The 18,708-nt window shown below is 34.3% G+C and overlaps 2 protein-coding genes across 2 annotated transcripts; one reads left to right on the top strand and one right to left on the bottom strand.

The window, feature by feature from the left end:
• The first annotated feature begins 12,471 nt into the window (after positions 1 to 12,471).
• On the top strand, positions 12,472 to 15,314 carry LOC113330550 (octanoyltransferase LIP2p, chloroplastic-like). Its single transcript, XM_026577348.1, has 4 exons — positions 12,472 to 12,865; positions 12,969 to 13,233; positions 14,050 to 14,200; positions 14,418 to 15,314. The coding sequence occupies exons 1-4, from the start codon at positions 12,732 to 12,734 to the stop codon at positions 14,747 to 14,749; spliced, it is 882 nt and encodes a 293-aa protein (XP_026433133.1). The 5' UTR covers positions 12,472 to 12,731; the 3' UTR covers positions 14,750 to 15,314.
• A 172-nt stretch (positions 15,315 to 15,486) lies between these two features.
• LOC113330549 (BTB/POZ domain-containing protein At5g66560-like) lies at positions 15,487 to 18,681 on the bottom strand. Its single transcript, XM_026577347.1, has 4 exons — positions 18,322 to 18,681; positions 18,157 to 18,226; positions 16,750 to 18,075; positions 15,487 to 16,312 (listed from the first exon to the last, which is right to left on the bottom strand). Exons 1-4 carry the CDS (start codon positions 18,366 to 18,368, stop codon positions 15,656 to 15,658), a joined length of 2,100 nt encoding a protein of 699 aa, XP_026433132.1. The 5' UTR covers positions 18,369 to 18,681; the 3' UTR covers positions 15,487 to 15,655.
• Positions 18,682 to 18,708: the final 27 nt, after the last annotated feature.

Consider the following 18,708-nt stretch of genomic DNA (forward strand, 5'->3'; position numbering starts at 1 on the left):
GTTTTGGAAATTCCTTGGTGTCCAAACTTCCTTGGTCTATAAATATCAAAGTTTGCATTTCGAGCAAACTAATCCTCAAAGCCAGCAAAACTACCTAGTTGTGTTGTTACTGGTGGAGCCGCCTATTCGAAGAGGAAAGTAACCTAATTAGGAGAAATATCTTATGGCCGCTCGGTTTAAAGACTTATTTGGGATTGAGAAGCTCTATTAGTACTGTTGGTGGGAAACTAGATAATTGCGGTTTATTATTAGTTTTCGATTGACTTGATTGACTAAAGGTTGTTGAATTTTGATTGCACCTAGTTTGTTTATGCTTGAGAATATTCTCTTCTGATATAAAATTCACTCAAACTAGATCGAAGTTTCAACGAGGATCTTTAAACTGTTTGTAGATCTAAAGACGTCTTGTGATAATCCATTGTTAACAGACTCCGTTCTGTGCGTGATTGATCACAAGAGATTCAAGTTGATTGTGTGCAGGTGTTTATTGAAGATCTAAGAAGATTTGAAGACGAAGAATATTTATGATTTGGGTTCATAATCTTTGGTGTGCACGATACTAGTTTCGGCTAAAGAGGATCCAACTATAATCGCTTTATCCTTGTGGTAGATTGGATTGATTAGTTGAGTAGATCGACATCAATACAATTTTTTGTGATTAAAAGTATTGATTGCAACATCTTGACAATTACTTTTGTAGTTGTTATTAGATAGATCTAAGGACTTGACGAAGGAGTTTATTTGGATAAACGGAAGAGCCTTTTGTCGAACTCACATCACTTGGTTGAAAAGAGTTGTTACCAAACATATTTGTTGTTCCTTTACTGTTTGGAATACAAACCAAAGTAATTGTTCCAAGTACGTGACTTACTACAAGTTGGAGGCATGGGAATACAGACGGAACTAGGTGAACTAAAGGTTTAGTTGCTTGGTCTCAACTATACGAAGTTGGTTTGATTTTGTATAGAGGCTTAATCCTGAGAGTATTCAATTCTGGACAAGGTCCCGGGGTTTTTCTGCATTTGCGGTTTCCTCATTAACAATATCTTGTTGTGTCTTTTACTTTTCTATTTACTCAATTATAATTTTTATTATAATTAGAAGTAAAATACACAAACGTTAATTCCTATTTACTTGACAGCAATCATATTGTGTTTGGTTAACTCCGAACCTATTATCAAGTAAACATACTTCGTTGTTGTATTGTCTCGATCTTTGATCCATAGTCAATCACACAAGTTATCTTGTTGTCGTATTGTCTCGATCTCGTATCCATAGACAACCACACGAAGTGTGAACCGATTAGTTGTATTGTCTCGAATAGGTTTATAGACAATCACTTTCGGAGAAATGACTTATAGGTGGAAAAGTTTTAGATTGAGGTATATTTGGGTACCCTCGTCTTTTCGGATTTGATTTACTAACGGTGGTTGAACTTTGATTTCACCTGGTTTGTTTATGCTTGAGAATCTTCTTTTATGATATAAGATTCACTCAAACTAGATCGAAGTTTCGACGGGGATCTTTAGACTGTTTGTAGATCTAAAGACGTCTTCTGATAATCCATTGTTAACAGACTCCGTTATGTGTATGATTTATCACAAGATATTAAAGTTGATTGTGTGCAGGTGTTTATTGAAGATCTAAGAAGATTTGAAGTCGGAGAAGATTTCTAATTTGGGTTCATAATCTTTGGTGTGCACAAAAATTGATCGGCTGGGGATTCAACTATAATCGGTTTATCTTTGTGATAACCTTGATTGATTAGTTGAGAAGATCGGCATCAATATATTGTCTTTGTGACTAAGAAGTATTTATTGCACAATCTAGACAATTACTTTGGTAATTTTTATTGAGATAGATCTAAGAACCTGTCAAAGGAGTTTATTGGGATAAATGGAAGAGCCTGTTGTCAAACTCATATCACGTTGTTTGAAAAGAGTTGTTACCGAACAGATTTGTTGTTCCTTTATTGTTTGGAATACGAACCAAAGGAATTGTTCCAAGTGCGCGACTTATTGCAAGTTGGAGGCGCAGGGATACAGACGGAACTAGCTGAACTATAGGTTTAGTTGTTTGGTTTCAACTATACGAAGTTGGTTTAGATTTTGTATAGCGGCATTCAATTCTGGACAAGGTCTCGGGGTTTTTCTGCATTTGTGGTTTCCTCGTTAAAATAATCTTGCTGTGTCTTTTACTTTTCTATTTCCGCAATTATAATTTTTTTTATTATAATTAGAAGTAAAATACACAAATGTTAATTCCTATTTACTTGATAGCAATTCTGTTGTGTTTGGTTAAGTCCGAACCTATTATCAAGTAAACATACTTCGTTGTTGTATTGTCTCGATCTTATATCTATAGACGATCACACGAAGTGTGAATCGACTAGTTGTATTGTCTCGACTCAGTCCATAGACAATCACTTTCGGAGAAAAGACTTATAGGTGGAAAAGTTTTAGATCGAGGTATATTTGGGTACCCTCATCTTTTCAAAGTTAATGGAGAACTGATTCATCAAGTAGCTGAAATTTCTTCATTTATATATCATGAACACATTAGAGGAATACCTGTTGAATTAACTAACGGTTCATATCCTCATTAGATATGAATTTCAAGGAAAAAATGTTAAATTATCTGAATCTAAAGTTTTGTTTTAAAATACTAATCTCGAGGAATGTTGTACGTATACTTCTTTAACAACAGTATTCAGCAACAACAAGACCTAAATACATAGTCAAGACAATCCTATATACTCATGATAACCACTAAAAAAATTTCATCTCTTTTTTATATAACAAAAAAAATAATTAAGCAATGAACTTAATAAATACTACTTATAAATTACCTTTGAAAACAATAAATTCAAGTTTCATGTTTGACGACATAACGATTAGGTATAATTCCACGTTTGGTATCAACATGATATGATTTTAGTAATACATCTAAATAAACTAGATCTAAATCTTCAATTCCTCGAACTTAAAAAGGCTAAATAGACTTAATAGTTCGCTTAAATATCAGAACGAAAAATTAAGAGATATGACGATTTTCATCCAAAAACGGATATGAAAAAAATTGTCATTCTTTTTTCTTCAAAATAATACATTAAAATGATTATAATGAACAAATGATTGTAAATCTATTTCTGATTTCAAATCAGATTTGTTAACTGAAAGTCATTTTGAGATTTGGATTTTGAAAACCCTAAAGTCATTTTTTCTAAAGTATTCTTTTCTTAACAGACAAATTTTGTGACTCCTGTTTTTCCTACTCCCAATGCTCCCAACATTATTTGGTCTCCATTATGAGCAAAAATAAAGAAAAAGAATAGATTAAAGTGTATCTTTTCTGCTCGATTGTTTTTGTTAAATTTTTGGATCTTTTTTGTTGCTAATGATTTCCTCTATTTTGTTCTTCGCTAACGATGAACTTTTTAGAACAGAAGGGAGAGTAGAACAAAATCTTTTGTAGGTATGAATTTTATGGAAAAAATGTTAAATCATCTAAGGCTAGAATTTTATCTTCACATACTAATCTCGAAGAGTGTTGTAGGTATACTTTTATAATCTAAAAGATCTGCTTTTATAATCTATCTAAATATATAACAAAACTGGTTCTCATTCTTTAAGGTCACTAATAAAGGAGGTCTATTGTTATAAACAAGTTTTCACCCTTTGTTAAATTGACTCCTTTTTTTTGCCAGAGAATCAGCTGAGAAGTTAACTTCTCGATATCTGTGAATAAAACTCCATTCTCTTGTACCAGAACATACTTTTTTCCACCTGGTGAGAGAAAACCATAGGACTTTGGGTAATTCAAAAGCTTTAATTGTTGATATTGAATCTGATCTGAAAATCAAATTCTTAAACAATAGATAATGACCCACTCACTTGCACATAGGACTGATATTATTTATGCATAAAAGTTTGTAGCAACTCCCAAACCTCCTGCAATGGCACTTACACATTCACCTCCAGCATCCTGGCAAAAAAACCATAACCTGAAGTACCTGGATTTCCTTTTGAAGCACCATCACAACACAAAATTATTTGGTTTCTTTGTGGCAAGGTAAAGAAAATCTCTTGAATACTTGTTTTTTTAACCTTCCTGCATTTCAGTCCAGAGTTTTTCAGAGTCTGAAGATCATAAAATGTGTTCCGCATTGAGGCTTTCATTCTAACTTCACACTCTGCAAGAAGCTTTAGAATTCTTGTTTTAAGTTTGATCTCATTGAATTTTTGTTTTTCATACACACATCTATTTCTTACAAACCATATTTCTTTTATTGTGACGAAAGTTGCACTCCTCCATAATTCTTTAATTGCTAGACTTTTGTTCTTTGCAAAATTTAAAATATCCTCAAAGGATCTTAGGTTCACAAAGCAAAACATACTCCCCAACCATTTCCAGATTATTTCACTGTAATCACAATTCCACAAAATATGCTCTAGAGTTTCTTCAGGTTTTTTGCAGACATAACATCTTGAAGCTAGACTGAAGTTTTTAGTTTTCATCTTTTCATCTGTTGCACAAACACCTCTAACAAGTTTCCACACATTTCTTGATATACTAGGATGAATAGATGGATTCCATACCTGATTGGTCCATTGCAGATTTGGATATTTTGTTCTTATTCACTCTACAAATGATGCTACTGTAAATACTCCAGTGATTGTACCACTCCATAACCTTTTATTTTATTCATTATTCAGCACAGGAAGTTCATTAATGTTTAGCATTGCTAATAGATCTTCTGGAATCACCCATTCTCCATTTAATAACAGATCTGCTACTTTCATATTAGGAAATTGTTGCATATATCCATTTTCTGGGAATAATTCATTGAGATATCTTTCCTTTACCCATTTATCCTTCCATACTGAAATATTTGATCTATCCCCTACTATCCGTCTTGTGTTTTCATTGACCTCTTCTTTTACCCATTTTAAACCTTGGAAGAATATGATTTTTTGTAGTAGTTTATCCATTCTCCTTGTTTATTCAGAAATTCTCTTGAAAAAATCTTTCCCATTCTTCAGTACCATTCTGGATTTTCCAGCACATTTTCATGAGAAGTTCCTTATTTATTGTTTTTAATCTTCTCAAACCTAGACCCCCTTCTTCTATTGGAGGGCAAACCAAATCCCATTTCAAAGTTATGCATTTTCTTGATGAAGGGGTCTCCAGTCCATAAGAAATTTCTTAAAATCTTTTCACATTCTTGTAAAACTCTTTTAGGCCATTTTTACACTGACATATTGTAGATAGGAATACTACATAGCACATGTTTAACCAATATCAGTCTTTCTTGGAATGATAAAAGCTTACCTTTCCAGCCTGCCAGATTTTTCTGCATTTGTTCCACACAACTACATATATGTGATGATTTGATGCACCATGAAATGAGAATAGCACCTAAGTATTTATCTGGAAATATTGACAGAGGCATGTCACATTTTGCTGCAATTTAAGTTTTTGTTGGCTCACTTGTCCCTCCAATGAAGCATTTTCTTGATGAACAGATATGATTGTAAATCTATTTCTGATTTGGAATTAGATTTGTTAACTGAAAGTTATTTTGAGATTTGAGTTTTGAAACCCTAAATTCATTTTTTCTAAAATATTCTTTTCTTAACAGACAAATTTTATGACTCCCGTTTTTCCTACTCCCAATGCTCCCAACATTATTTGGTGTCCATAATGAGCAAAAATAAAGAAAAAGAATAGATTAAAGTGTATCTTTTCTGCTCGATTGTTTTTGTTAAATTTTTGGATCTTTTTTGTTGCTAATGATTTATTCTATTTTATTCTTCTCTAACGATGAACTTTTTAGAACAGAAAGAAGAGTAGAACAAAATCTTTTGTAGGTATGAATTTCAAGGAAAAATGTTAAATCAACTAAGGATAGAATTTTATCTTCACATACTAATCTCGAGGAGTGTTGTAGGTATACTTTTGTAACAACGGTAGCTTCAGCAACAACAAGACCTACACACAAATTCAATTCCTCGAATTTAAAATGGGTAAATGGACTAGATCGTTCGCTTAAATATCAAAACAAAAAATTAAGAGATGTAACGATTTTCATCCAAGAACAGGTCCCATTTTGTTTTTGTCATTTTTTCTTTCTTCAGAATAATTACATTAAAATGATTATAATGAACAAATGGTTGTTTTTCTTTTGCTCAGCAATAATGATTATATTGATTACCAAAGGGAAACAGAAAGATACGAAAGGGGAGGATCATAAAAGATCATTATCAAAAACCGGAAAAGAAAGATATGCTTTTATAATCTATCTAAATATATAATAAACATGGTTCTCATTCTCTAAGGTCACTAAGAAAGGAGGTCTATTGTTATAAACAAGCTTTTCACCCTTTGTTAAATTGACTCTTTTTTTTGCCAGAGAATCAGCTGAGAAGTTAACTTCCCGATGGATATTTAATAAAACTCCATTCTCTTGTACCAGAACATTTTTTTTCCACCTGGTGAGAGCAAACCATTGGACTCTGGATGATTCAAAAGCTTTAATTGCTGATATTGAATCTGATCTGAAAATCAAATTCATAAAATCATTAATAATGACCCACCCACCTGCACACAAGACTGCTATTATTTCTGCATAAAAGTTTGTAGCAACTCCCAAACCTCCTGCAATGGCACTTACACATTCACCTCCAGCATCCCTGGCAATAAACTCATAACCTGAAGTACCTGGATTTCCTTTTGAAGCACCATCACAACATACACGTATTTGATTTCTCTGTGGCATTTCAGTCCAAAGTTTTTCAGAGTCTGAAGATCATAAGATGTTCCGCATTGAGGCTTTCATTCTAACTTCACACTCTGCAGTAAGCTTTAGAATTCTTGTTTTAAGTTTGATCTCATTGAATTTTTGTTTTTCATACACGCATCTATTTCTTACAAACCATATTTCTTTTACTGTGACGAAAGTTGCACTCCTCCATAATTCTTTAACTGCTGGACTTTTGTTCTTTGCAAAATTTAAGATATCCTCAAAGGATCTTAGGTTCACAAAGCAGAACATACTCCCCAACCATTTCCAGATTATTTCACTGTAATCACAATTCCACAAAATATGCTCTAGAGTTTCTTCAGGTTTTTTGCAGACATAACATCTTGAAGCTAGACTGAACTTTTTAGTTTTCATCTTTTCATCTGTTGCACAAACACCTCTAACAAGTTTCCACACATTGCTTGATATACTATGATGAATAGATGGATTCAATACCTGATTGGTCCATTGCAGATTTGGATATTTTGTTCTTATACACTCTACAACTGATGCTACTGTAAATAATCCAGTGATTGTACCACTCCATAACCTTTTATGTTCTTCGTTATTCAGCACAAGAAGTTCATTAATGTTTAACATTGCTAATATCTCTTCTGGAATCACCCATTCTCCATCCAATAACAGATCAGCTACTTTCATATTAGGAAACTGTTGCATATATTCATTTTCTGGGAATAATTCATTGAGATATCTTTCCTTTACCCATTTATCCTTTCATACTGAAATCTTTGATCCATCCCCTACTATCCATCTTGTGTTTTCATTGACCTCTTCTTTTACCCATTTTAAACCTTGGAAGAATATGATTTTTTGTAGTAGTTTATCCATTTTCCTTGTTTATTCAGAAATTTCTCTTGAAAAAATCTTGCCCATTCCTCAGTACCATTCTGGATTTTCCAGCACATTTTCATGAGAAGTGCCTTATTTATTGTTTTTAATCTTCTCAAACCTAGACCCCCTTCTTCTATTGGAGAGCAAACCAAATCCCATTTAAAAGTTATGCATTTTATTGATGAAGGGGTCTCCAGTCCATAAGAAATTTCTTATAATCTTTTCACATTCTTGTAAAATTATTTTAAGCCATTTGTACACTGACATATTGTAGATAGGAATAATACATAGCACATGTTTAACCAATATCAGTCTTGGAATGATAAAAGCTTAACTTTCCATCCTGCCAGATTTTCCTGCATTTGTTCCATACAACTCCATATATGTGATGATTTGATGCACCCTGAAATGAGAATAGCACCTAAGTATTTATCTGGAAATGTTGACAGAGGCATGTTACATTCTGCTGCAATTTGAGTTTTTCTTGGCTCACTTGTCCCTCCAATGAAGCATTTTCTTGATGAACAGATGATTGTAAATCTATTTCTGATTTGGAATTAGATTTGTTAACTGAAAGTCATTTTGAGATTTGAGTTTTGAAACCCTAAAGTCATTTTTTCTAAAGTATTCTTTTCTTAACAGACAAATTTATTGACTCCCGTTTTTCCTACTCCTAATGCTCCCAACATTATTTGGTCTCCATTACGAGCAATAATAAAGAAAAAGAATAGATTAAAGTGTATCTTTTCTCGATTATTTTTGTTGAAATTTTTGAATCCTTTTTGTTGCTAATGATTTCTTCTGTTTTGTTCTTCGCTAAAGATGAACTTCTTAGAACAGAAGAGAAAGTAGAACAAAATTTATGTACATTATTGTTTCTTTCTAATCTTAGATTTGATCTCCTGTCTAATCAATATGAAATTGGATCAGAAGAATTAGATCTTGAATATCAAGATTCAAATCAGAAAAAAAGAATCCCTAAAAATAATTATTTATTGAAACAAATGAGCAGCTTCATTTTAGATAAACGAGAAAATGGAACTAAAAATAAACCTAAGATTCATTTCATTTTATTGATACCGAAGTTTGAGAGTATCATATCAATGACATACCGATGCTCTTCCTTGTCAGTGTCATCATAATCCTGTATAGCCTCTCAGTTTTGATAGGCTCACCGAAAAAAGAAACCGTGATTTGCACCGACGAATATCGAAGGGACACAGAGGAGCGTTCTGTGCATTGGGATAGGGAAGGGCAGGAGTGGGCCCCACCCCCTCTCACACGGTACAATCACAGTTCTCTTTTCTTCTGTGTGTAAATCATTTTCGTTATAAACTAGTTGTGCGCCCGTGTGCTGCACGGGCCCAGGTTGGTTTCCCAAGTCTTAAACGTGCGTAGCCCGTGCAGTAGTTTTTTAGATTTGGGATTATTTAAAAAATTTTAAATCTAAATTTTGTAAAACGATCTCCTATTGGTCTAAATATTCTCTGTGGGTCCAGAAACTTTAGAATTTATTATTATATATTTTAAACTTTGTATAATAATTTTCTAATGGTCTAAATATTCTCTGGTGGGGCTAAAAACTCTAGGAAGAGAGCTTGATTCAGCTTTTAACCACAACGAGGAAAATTCACCTGAAATCATATTATTATTCCTCAGTTAGTATTTTATGTTCTTCTCCAAATCTTATTTATTAGTCAAACTCTTGGTTGCTTTTTTCACTCAGATTAATAAAAGCTTTTTTAGCTTCAGACAAACAAAACTTTAGTTGTTTTAGACGACGATCATACTCGCCTGATATTTCATCATATGTGTTTGATGGATTTTTAGGCACACTAGCACCGCCATTAGTCTCGGCGTCAACTTCAGCAAGGTATGAAATTTTTGAGATGTGTTTTAGCTCCATTTGAATGATTTTTTTTTTTTGAATAGTTTTCCGGTTCATCTGTGAAATACTAGAATCATTGACATATTCATAAAGCAAAGTAGTTAGAGAAAATAAAAAAACATATACAAATATACATAAAGCGGCTAGTTTAACCTGGCGAGATTGGGGTATACCCATTTTATTCTCATCCAAACTAGTGTGCTAAAGGGTGTCTAAAAGGTGTTAAAAGATCAAATTGTCCCAAAAAAAAAACCATGCCGACCAAAACCCATCCAAAAAAATTTCAAAATCTTTTTCCAAAACTCTAATTGTGAAAAAAAAAATCAAATTTGGATTATACGAGTTTTGAGATTGGGTACAAAATCATACCCAATCTCAAATCCTGTATGATCCAAATTTTTATCAACAGTCGGCATGGTTTCCTTTTGCCGACCTTGCCGACTTGTATTAGTCGGCATCTTCCGAGGTTGAATATTGTGCCGACTTTTCATCTCTGAAATTTGCATTTACAGAGTCGGCACGTTATTCATCCTTATACCTTGCCGAGTATAGTTTAGTCGGCAGGTTATTAAATTAATACCTTGCCGACTAATCATGCATTTGTAACACCTTTCTCTTTATGTCAAAAATCCTATAGTCGGCAAGGTATTTTTTGTCGGCCTTGCCGACTATAAGGTAGCCGGCAAGGTAAAAAACCAATAAGATGCCGACTAATGAAATATTTACAACAGTCTCATGTGTGTCAAAAATAATAAAGTCGTCATCTTCTTCATTCACCGACCCTGTCGACCGGATATAGTCGGCATGTTATTCATCCGTAGACCTTGCCGGCCAGATATAGTCGGAATGTTCTTCATCCGTAGACCTTGACGACCGAATTGTCACAAAATTCAGAACTTGTGTTGATTGAACTCATGAGATAAAAGTTTTAATTTACTCAATTAATCCATCTAAACTCAACTAATTAAGCTAATCAAATATTTTAGTGTTAATTAAACAAGAGTATATTAGCCAATTAGAAAATACATAGTTAAGAGGTGGCTTTTTTTACTTCAAAATGACCTAACTTTTGTCTCATTAGGCATACCTCAATTAATCTGGGTATACCCCAATCTCGCCAGGTAGTTTAACCACATGAAAATGTAGTTTTATCCATCGTGAGGGAAATAATGTCGCGGACACTATTGCGAAACAAGCTTTATCTTTTCCAAGTAAACAGGAACATAATATGCCAAACTGGATTAAGTCAGTTTTAGAGTCGGATGTAACTTTACTGGCATCCATCTCTTGATTTTACTCCCTCCGTTTCTGAAACATAGGCAAGTTTCCTTTTTTGGGTATGTCAAAAAAACAACCCTATTATAGGGGCGGCATGTTCCATTAGAGGTGCGACAAGTGTGATAGATATGTCCCTCTTATTGGTTAGGCGGTGTCCTATATTGGGTGTAAATTGACTAGATTACCCTCTCCAATTTTTAACCTAATGGAATCAGAAAAATCAAAAAACTTTTTTGATTTTTTCATCTTCTCTTCTTTTCTCTTCTCCTCCTCCTCCATTAAAATTGAATTTCATCGTCCTCGATTAATCAGCGATTTGAAAAATTGATAATCGTTGATTGAAAACTATATTTCGAAAAGACCCAGTTAGGGTTTAGTTTATTGTGTTTGATTTAAGTTAGTTTTGTATCAACAATTAGGGTTATCAAAATTGAAATTGAAATTTCTGTGTTGTATGTGAGTTACGGTTGGTAATAACTCCAATTGGAACCATAACTATAGATTTGGTTGATGTTACGGTTCATTTAACTCAAATACCAACCGTAAATTACTTATGGTTGGTCTCGTTACTTAAGTTACGAACCGTAAGTTGTCCTGGATGTTTCATTTTCTTTTTACGGTTTGTAATTGCATCACTGTAATCAACCGTATTTGAGTTACGACTTGTAACTCAAATAACCTTACCAACCGAAGGTTAGTTACGGTTGATCTCGATTCATTACTTACCAACCGTAATTTGTTACGGTTGCTATATGTTGTCATTCTACCAACCGTAACTGGTATTACGATTGGGTTTTCCCCAAATTGAACCAGTTACGGTTGGTATTCTATACTTTTGAAATCGTAACTGAGAGTTACGGTTGGTAACGAGCTAAATTCCAACCGTAAGTTCTTCTGAAATTTTAAAAGTTTCGATTTTTTTATGTACTTTAGATGACTTTGAGCGACAAAAAGCTAGTGGGAACTAATTTATAGATTCACCCCGGAATCACTCATTTTGATTGAGTGAATCAAAATCTAGGGTTTCACAAATATCACAAAAGTTTTTCTTTTCTTCTCCTCTAAACTTTTTTTTTAAACTCTAAAAATCTGATTTTGATTTGTTTTAGAGTTAATATAAGTGAAATTTGATTATCAACAGTAAACTAGTTTCTCAACACTAAACTATGTAAGGGTTAAGTAGTCATTTTCAGTTTTTTTTATAAGGGGCACTTCGAATTATCATGTAATGATCCTTTTTGTCCTATTCACTGCGCCCCTCCAATGGAATCCGCCGCTTCTTTAACAGGGTTGCAAAAAAAATAGGTTTGTTTCCATACGTGGAAAGTCAAATGTTATGATTTTAATACTATATTCATAGAGGGACCACTTCTCTCTCTCCATTTTCTCTCCTAATATAAAAAGGGGACCACTTCTTTCCTCTTTCTCTAATAACAAATGAATGGGGACCAAAAAATAAATTAAGAAAAAACATGAAAAAGTTGATCTAATGATTAATTTTCTTAATTTTTGTGAAAACCAAATAAACCTATTTTATGGAAACGGATGGAGTAATAAAATTCTCTTTTTCGTACTATTAAAAAAAGAAAATCAGAGCTGAAAGTGGAATGGATTTATGAAATTACAAGTACCGACACGAAATTAACTTCAAGGATTCACATTCAGCCAAACCAGAAGAAGAAAATACCTTTCGCGAGTTCAAGCCGCAACCTTTTTCTTCTCTCTCTGTCTTTCTGGTAGTACTGTGCACTGCGTTACCTCATGGCTCATACCTTATTTGGGTATTATAGTCACTACCGGGAAACCATATCGGGAACCCACTAAATCTGCTAAAGAAGTCTACAGGACCAGCGGTGATTAAGCCTGAGTCTTAGACTCGTCTACGAAATAACCACACATGTCATTTCCATTATGATTTTTTCAGCAATGGCAGCATCAGGAGCTCCTCCTACTTTGATCTATCCAAGGAAATCAAACCAGTCTTACTGTTATACTGGAATTTCGTCAGTACCTACTCATCCTCAGAAGAAGCAGAAGAAGAGAAGGTTAGATAATGTTTTTTTCTTCTTTTTCTTTTAGACATTTTCGCGAACACTACATACACTTTATTTCTTTATTAAAGAATCACAAATACTTTGTTTTTTTTAGGTGTGATTATTTTGATCTTTCAAAAGAATTTGTTCCTTATGAAAAAGCGTGGTCATGGCAAAAATTAATAGTTAAGCAAAGACAAGTTTTGATTGAAAAAAATGAAGATTTCGCTGATACATTACTTATACTTCAACATCATCCTGTTTATACATTGGGTACATCTAGTTCTGAGGAATATTTGAAATTTGATATAAAGGATGCTCCTTATGATATTTATCGGACTGAACGTGGCGGTGAGGTTACGTATCATGGACCTGGTCAGGTGCTCATTTCACTTCCCTCGCACTTATTCTACATGCTATATATCTCAGTATATTCTTCTGTTTAGTTTTTTTTAGTTCACATCTACTGGTAGAGCTAAATATGCAAATAACAATAACAGAATTTTAGCCTGTTTTTGACAATTCGGCTTAGTTAAAACACATTGATTCTAGCATCATTATTACCTACTTCCTTGTGAGAAACTTAGTTCACTGGTTTGTGTTTTGTATACGATCAATGTGAGTTATCTCTTTAGTTGGTCAAATATTTGCTCGTGGCTTGCTTGATGCTCAACTTAGATAAGCAGTGGAAATGTCCAATATGATTTAGTAAAGCGTTGTGTTTTGTCTACTGAAAAGATAAATTGTTTGACTAACAACCACTGTTTAGTTAACATTTGTGGATGTAGACATATCATTTTCAATAATATTTATGATGCTTGAATTATCAAGTTGTCAATTAGTTTAGTTTTTGTGGGCTATCTTTTAGTTCCATGTCACATTATCAGCTGCATTTGTTACTATTTAATAATTTAATTGGCAATGAACTTAGGAAATATCCGATTTAATCTTAGTCAAAAAGGATGAAACCGGCGTGAGCTTAATTTGCTTACATCTAAGATTAACTTTTCGTTTATCACTTGTTCAATTGGTGCTAGCATACAGCGCTGTTTCTTTCGTGATCTTTTTGCCCCCAATTATGATTTTGCTTAAGTTGAGCAAAAATTTAATCTTTCATCATGGTCGTAATGTCGTGGTCAACCACTTAAACCTGTATGCTTGACTTTATCTTTAATTTCTTTGTCTATCCGTAATAGCTTGTTATGTACCCTATTATCAATCTTCGCTACGATAAAATGGATCTCCATTGGTACCTAAGGGCACTTGAGGAGGTGGTCATACGAGTACTATCCTCAGCGTTCTCTATTAAGGGTTCTCGAGTTGATGGTTTAACTGGCTCTTGGGTTGGTAAGCCTTCTCATTCCTTGGTGTTCTTTCCGATTCCATTATACTTATTCGTGGTTCTCTGCTATTTAAACTTTTCTTAGGATGATATTACGTTGTGCTGTACCAAACTCAATGTTTGGGATCAAATAGTTGGATCAGCTCTGTGGTTATTGATGTATAAGATTTTCTAGCCACCCATGGGGAAGATTATTCTGATACTTTTATACTTCATCTTTAGGAAGTCAGAAGCTTGCTGCCATTGGTATTCGAGTTTCTCGGTGGATAACTTATCATGGTCTAGCACTTAATGTTTCCACAGACCTTGGTCCTTTTCAGCAGATAGTCCCATGCGGCATACAGGGTCATCAGGTTGGAAGCGTTAAGTCACTTCTGGAGGAATCAGTATCACCCTCCATAGAAGGCGGTGTTGGAGACAACCTTCACTTGAATGCTTGTGAACTTTTGGATGCTGCATATGATTCCTTACTTGCAGAATTCTCAGAAGTTTTCGAGCTTTCCCTCCACCTTAGACCCGTCTCTGACTTGGACCTTCTGAAGGAAAAGTGTTGAGCGCACTAAATTAGAAGAGATCATATACTTCCCATTTCTTGTAATGCAGCATATTCTAGCTTTCTTGCTGCAGGTGTATTCTGGTCCTGCCCTAGCTAGATTTGAGAAGAATCACAGCAAATGTGAAGACATTTCAAGATAACTGCATACATTCCCATTAACATGGCTTGTCAAGATTGTCAAGAAAGAAATTTTGATTTGAGAAAGAAATAAATGCCGAGTCATAGTAAGCAATTTGATACCCACTATTTGAAGATGTATAGTCACAGTTAGTGGTTCCATGTTCTTCTCAGTTAGGTGTTATTCTTAATTAAAGCAGTTTTAGACTTCTTCTGTTCTAGGGTGGTGAAAAGTGTGACTTGTAGATGGGTTGTAGTTTTAGACCATACCGTGTATAAGTCGGACTCATGGGGCATGCTGCAGATTTTCTGATGGTGCTTGATTCCACTGAATGTATCCAAATGCTTGTGGTGAAAATTGGTTTCTAAATGGTAAATTCGCGGTCCTGAGTACTGCATACAGGAACGATTTTTTTTTTAAGTTCCCGGCTCTGATTTGATCTATAAACAGCGTAGCCTTGGACCCTTGGTGTTATAATTTGTCAAGATCAGGCTGTGAGTTGAATGTTGTTGGATCATGTGTGGAAAATAGAAAAGGTAATACACATTCTGGAACTGATATTTGCTCAAACCTATGATGATAATCACTCTTCATATGTCATGTGAAATGTTTGTCTCTTTGGTGAATAGATATGATGCATCATCTTGGAATTAAAATTCACTAAAGAGTACCATCAACAATTATAAAGTGGTGAATTTAAAATAACTAAAAAGATTGCAACAATCGGAAAATTTATGAAGTAACAATACTCGTAGTAGTATAGTACAGAAGAAGATGGAGAGATACCTAGGAGCTGGATTGTCGATGATGTCTACTTGTCCTGGTTTCTACAACAGTTGGCTCATGTGAATCACAAACTTGGGTCTTGAATTTACACCCAAATTTCTTAGTCAATGAACTTCTCCATCCTCCTCCTCCACTACCACCGCTCTTCTCAATCTTTTGTATTGTCCTCTTCATGCTGCTGCATTCCCTCTCAAGTTCTTGCACTCTTGATCTCATGCTATCCATATCCAACCTCAATACTTGATTCTCTCTCACCGCTACTCTCCACGTATTATTATTATTTTGTGCTCCAGCTATGACTGAGGCCCCTCCTCTTCCACCATTTCCTTCCTCTTCTTCTTCTTTGCCGTCTTCATTTGGGTCTTCCTCATTGTGCTGCTGATAACTCTGACGTTGTAGTTGCAAAAGGGAGTGACGAGCAGGCTCATCATCCTGCTGAGGTACTTGTGATCCTCCAATATTCAACTCAGTTGCCAAAAGGGTTCCGGCAATTGCTTGACGAAGCTGAAGCTGCTCGAAAAAAAGAACCTGCACTACCGCCCTTAACGGAAGTCGCTCATTTTGCGCAGCATGGGTACATGCCTCTAGTGTCAGCTTCTGGCAATCCAGGATTCCAGAAATCTTTTCTCTTTCTTCGTCAGTTACAGATGAATGTGCCTATACACAAATATAATCATCAAAAGCAAAATTAAAAAGCATTTCAATGATAATGGGTACCCATGACTTATGCATTGGTATTACTAATACATTGTTTAGATTCAAACACCCAAATATTCCTTTAACACATCCATTGTTGAATTTAAACTTTTTAGATTTGTTTAAGTACTCCTTTAAAGCATAGTACTTCGAACATAATTAAAGTTTGAAAGATACTTTGCAGTTCCTAAATATATGAATATCCATACAAAAGGAAAAAAGGAATAGGTGTCAAAAGAAACAAACAACTATTCTTGAATCTTTGATTCTTGATTAGACTTTAAAGTTTAAGCCCTATTGATATCAAAAGTGTTCTAATCTGCAATGAATCATGACTTAAACAAAAAGGTAAAAGAATTTGTGAACAATTTTAAGAATGAATAAAGAGAAAAACTTACCTTGAGGTAAACATCAACGGCTCTGTAAAGACCATCATCGAATAATCTTGCACGATCAGGAAGAGCCGTAGCAAGATCAATGAACTTATCCGGTTTCAAGTTTGCATCCGTAGCGATTTCCGATAAGTATCCATCGATTAATTTTCCGACTAACATTACTGGACTCAATGTTGGAGATGCATTACCAACATTATCATCACCACCAAGGCCACTTTCACTTTCCATATCCTCTTCTAAATCATCAATAAAGCACCCTAAAATTCTATCAACACAATCGACATCATAAAGTGTTTCAATCAGATAAGAATAACTTGGAATCAAAAGATCGTCCAATGTTGCTTGTTCAAGCTGCGACGCGATTTTCTTCTCTAAAGTAGTTCGACAACTTTCTGAAGCACTCAATATATTAGCTGTCCGTAATAACCCAAATAAAAACCTTGTCATTGCTGAAGATCCTGATGAACTTTTCTCCCTTGGCAGAAACGTAACTATAGTCTCTAAGAGTTGCTTCTGTTCTGTCTCTGAAGCAATTGATGAACTTGTTGCTTGTTTCCTGCTCGAACGAGATAATCCTGGAATGCATTTCTTGGCGTAAGATATTAAAGACTTCTCGATAATATCCGAACTTAGATCTCGAGATTTCATAGCTGATATAAGTTTCTGGTACAATGGTAAACTTAGACAACCTAACTCTTCAATCCAAGAATCCGCCTTCATAACTCTACTGTTCGTGTTCGTTGAGTTCACTCCTGTTTGAATTCCATTCCATAGAATCTGATTCTGACTTGAAACATGACGAGATTCATGATTTTGTATGAGCGGCCAGCCGAATAACGAAGACGGATCAATCAAAGAAGCTTTCTCAGCAATGGAATCAATACATGTATCACTAATCTGATTATGAATTTCCTCCATTGTTGTTAATTTCTCACATGATTTCAATGTTTTCAAACATTCTTTAATGTTTTTATGATTAAGAACTGATTCGGTTAAGAATCTGTCTGTTTTAGAAATTAAGTTATTTTCTGAATACTCTTCTGTCATTTCTAAATATTCACCTGCACAATGAAGTAAAGCAACATTTGATGATGTAATGTCAATCTTCACTCCGTAACAGAATTTTGCTGCGATTTCGAATGTTTCTGAACCTCCTGGAAATTCAGATAGTGAAATTTGATGCATTTCTTGTTCCATGATTTCTTCATCTTCTTCTTCTTTTTCGTCTTCTGTAACTGAACTTTTTCTGTGTTTACTAGTGCTGTTGTTGTTTGTTTCTTGCTCAGTGATCAGTACATGAAGTTTCCTACTTTTAGACATCAGTGGGAACTATAACAAACATAACATAAACAAAAAATTAAAATCAGATTGAAATTCAAAACGAAAATTTCGATTTTGCTTGAGGATTACCTTATGGAGATGGAAAGTCATGTCTTCGATTTCGATTACAATGTCGCTTGGTAAACCAGTAGTACAGAACCTGCAAAAAAAAATAAACAAAAAAAAAAATTGAGAGAGAATAATTTCATTCTGCAAAAAGGAGAGGAAAAGAGAAAGGGAAAGCAAAAACCCTACCATGCTTGGCCTTTGGAGGTAGATTTTTTCTCAGGAGCAGTAGTCATTGTTTGATTTTGAAATAAACCCTAATGAAGAAGAAGTTTTAATGAGAGAAAGATGAACTCATAAATATGAGCTAAAAAGATCTTGGACACGAGGAAGAATGTAATCTTTATTTGATGAAATCAGGTCGGAAATAATTGATATTTGACTTGAGAAAATTGAGTTAAGAGGATGAAGAGTTAAACCAGAGCTGCTCTGTCTTCAGGTGAAGAGGAGGATTCTTAAAGTTGAGATCGGACAAATAATAGAGTTTGAACAAACAATGTCCCTATTACTCTTTTGCTCTACTAACTCCAGCTCCAAGCTATAAAGGTGGATAGATTTTTATTTTCTTTTACTTTA

The sequence above is a fragment of the Papaver somniferum genome, unplaced genomic scaffold, assembly GCF_003573695.1.
Source record: "Papaver somniferum cultivar HN1 unplaced genomic scaffold, ASM357369v1 unplaced-scaffold_118, whole genome shotgun sequence".
NCBI lineage: Eukaryota > Viridiplantae > Streptophyta > Magnoliopsida > Ranunculales > Papaveraceae > Papaver > Papaver somniferum.

What these genes read in the sequence shown, in the direction of transcription:
- LOC113330550 (XM_026577348.1), top strand. Translation starts at nt 12,732, where the DNA reads ATGATTTTTTCAGCAATGGCAGCATCAGGAGCTCCTCCTACTTTGATC. An exon ending in CGTATCATGGACCTGGTCAG is followed by an intron (nt 13,234 to 14,049) that starts GTGCTCATTTCA and finishes TATCCGTAATAG; the next exon opens with CTTGTTATGTACCCTATTAT. An exon ending in TTTAACTGGCTCTTGGGTTG is followed by an intron (nt 14,201 to 14,417) that starts GTAAGCCTTCTC and finishes CTTCATCTTTAG; the next exon opens with GAAGTCAGAAGCTTGCTGCC.
- LOC113330549 (XM_026577347.1), bottom strand. Translation starts at nt 18,368, where the DNA reads ATGACTACTGCTCCTGAGAAAAAATCTACCTCCAAAGGCCAAGCATG. An exon ending in ACCTCCAAAGGCCAAGCATG is followed by an intron (nt 18,227 to 18,321) that starts GTAGGGTTTTTG and finishes TTTTTTTTGCAG; the next exon opens with GTTCTGTACTACTGGTTTAC. An exon ending in CCGTTGATGTTTACCTCAAG is followed by an intron (nt 16,313 to 16,749) that starts GTAAGTTTTTCT and finishes ATTTGTGTATAG; the next exon opens with GCACATTCATCTGTAACTGA.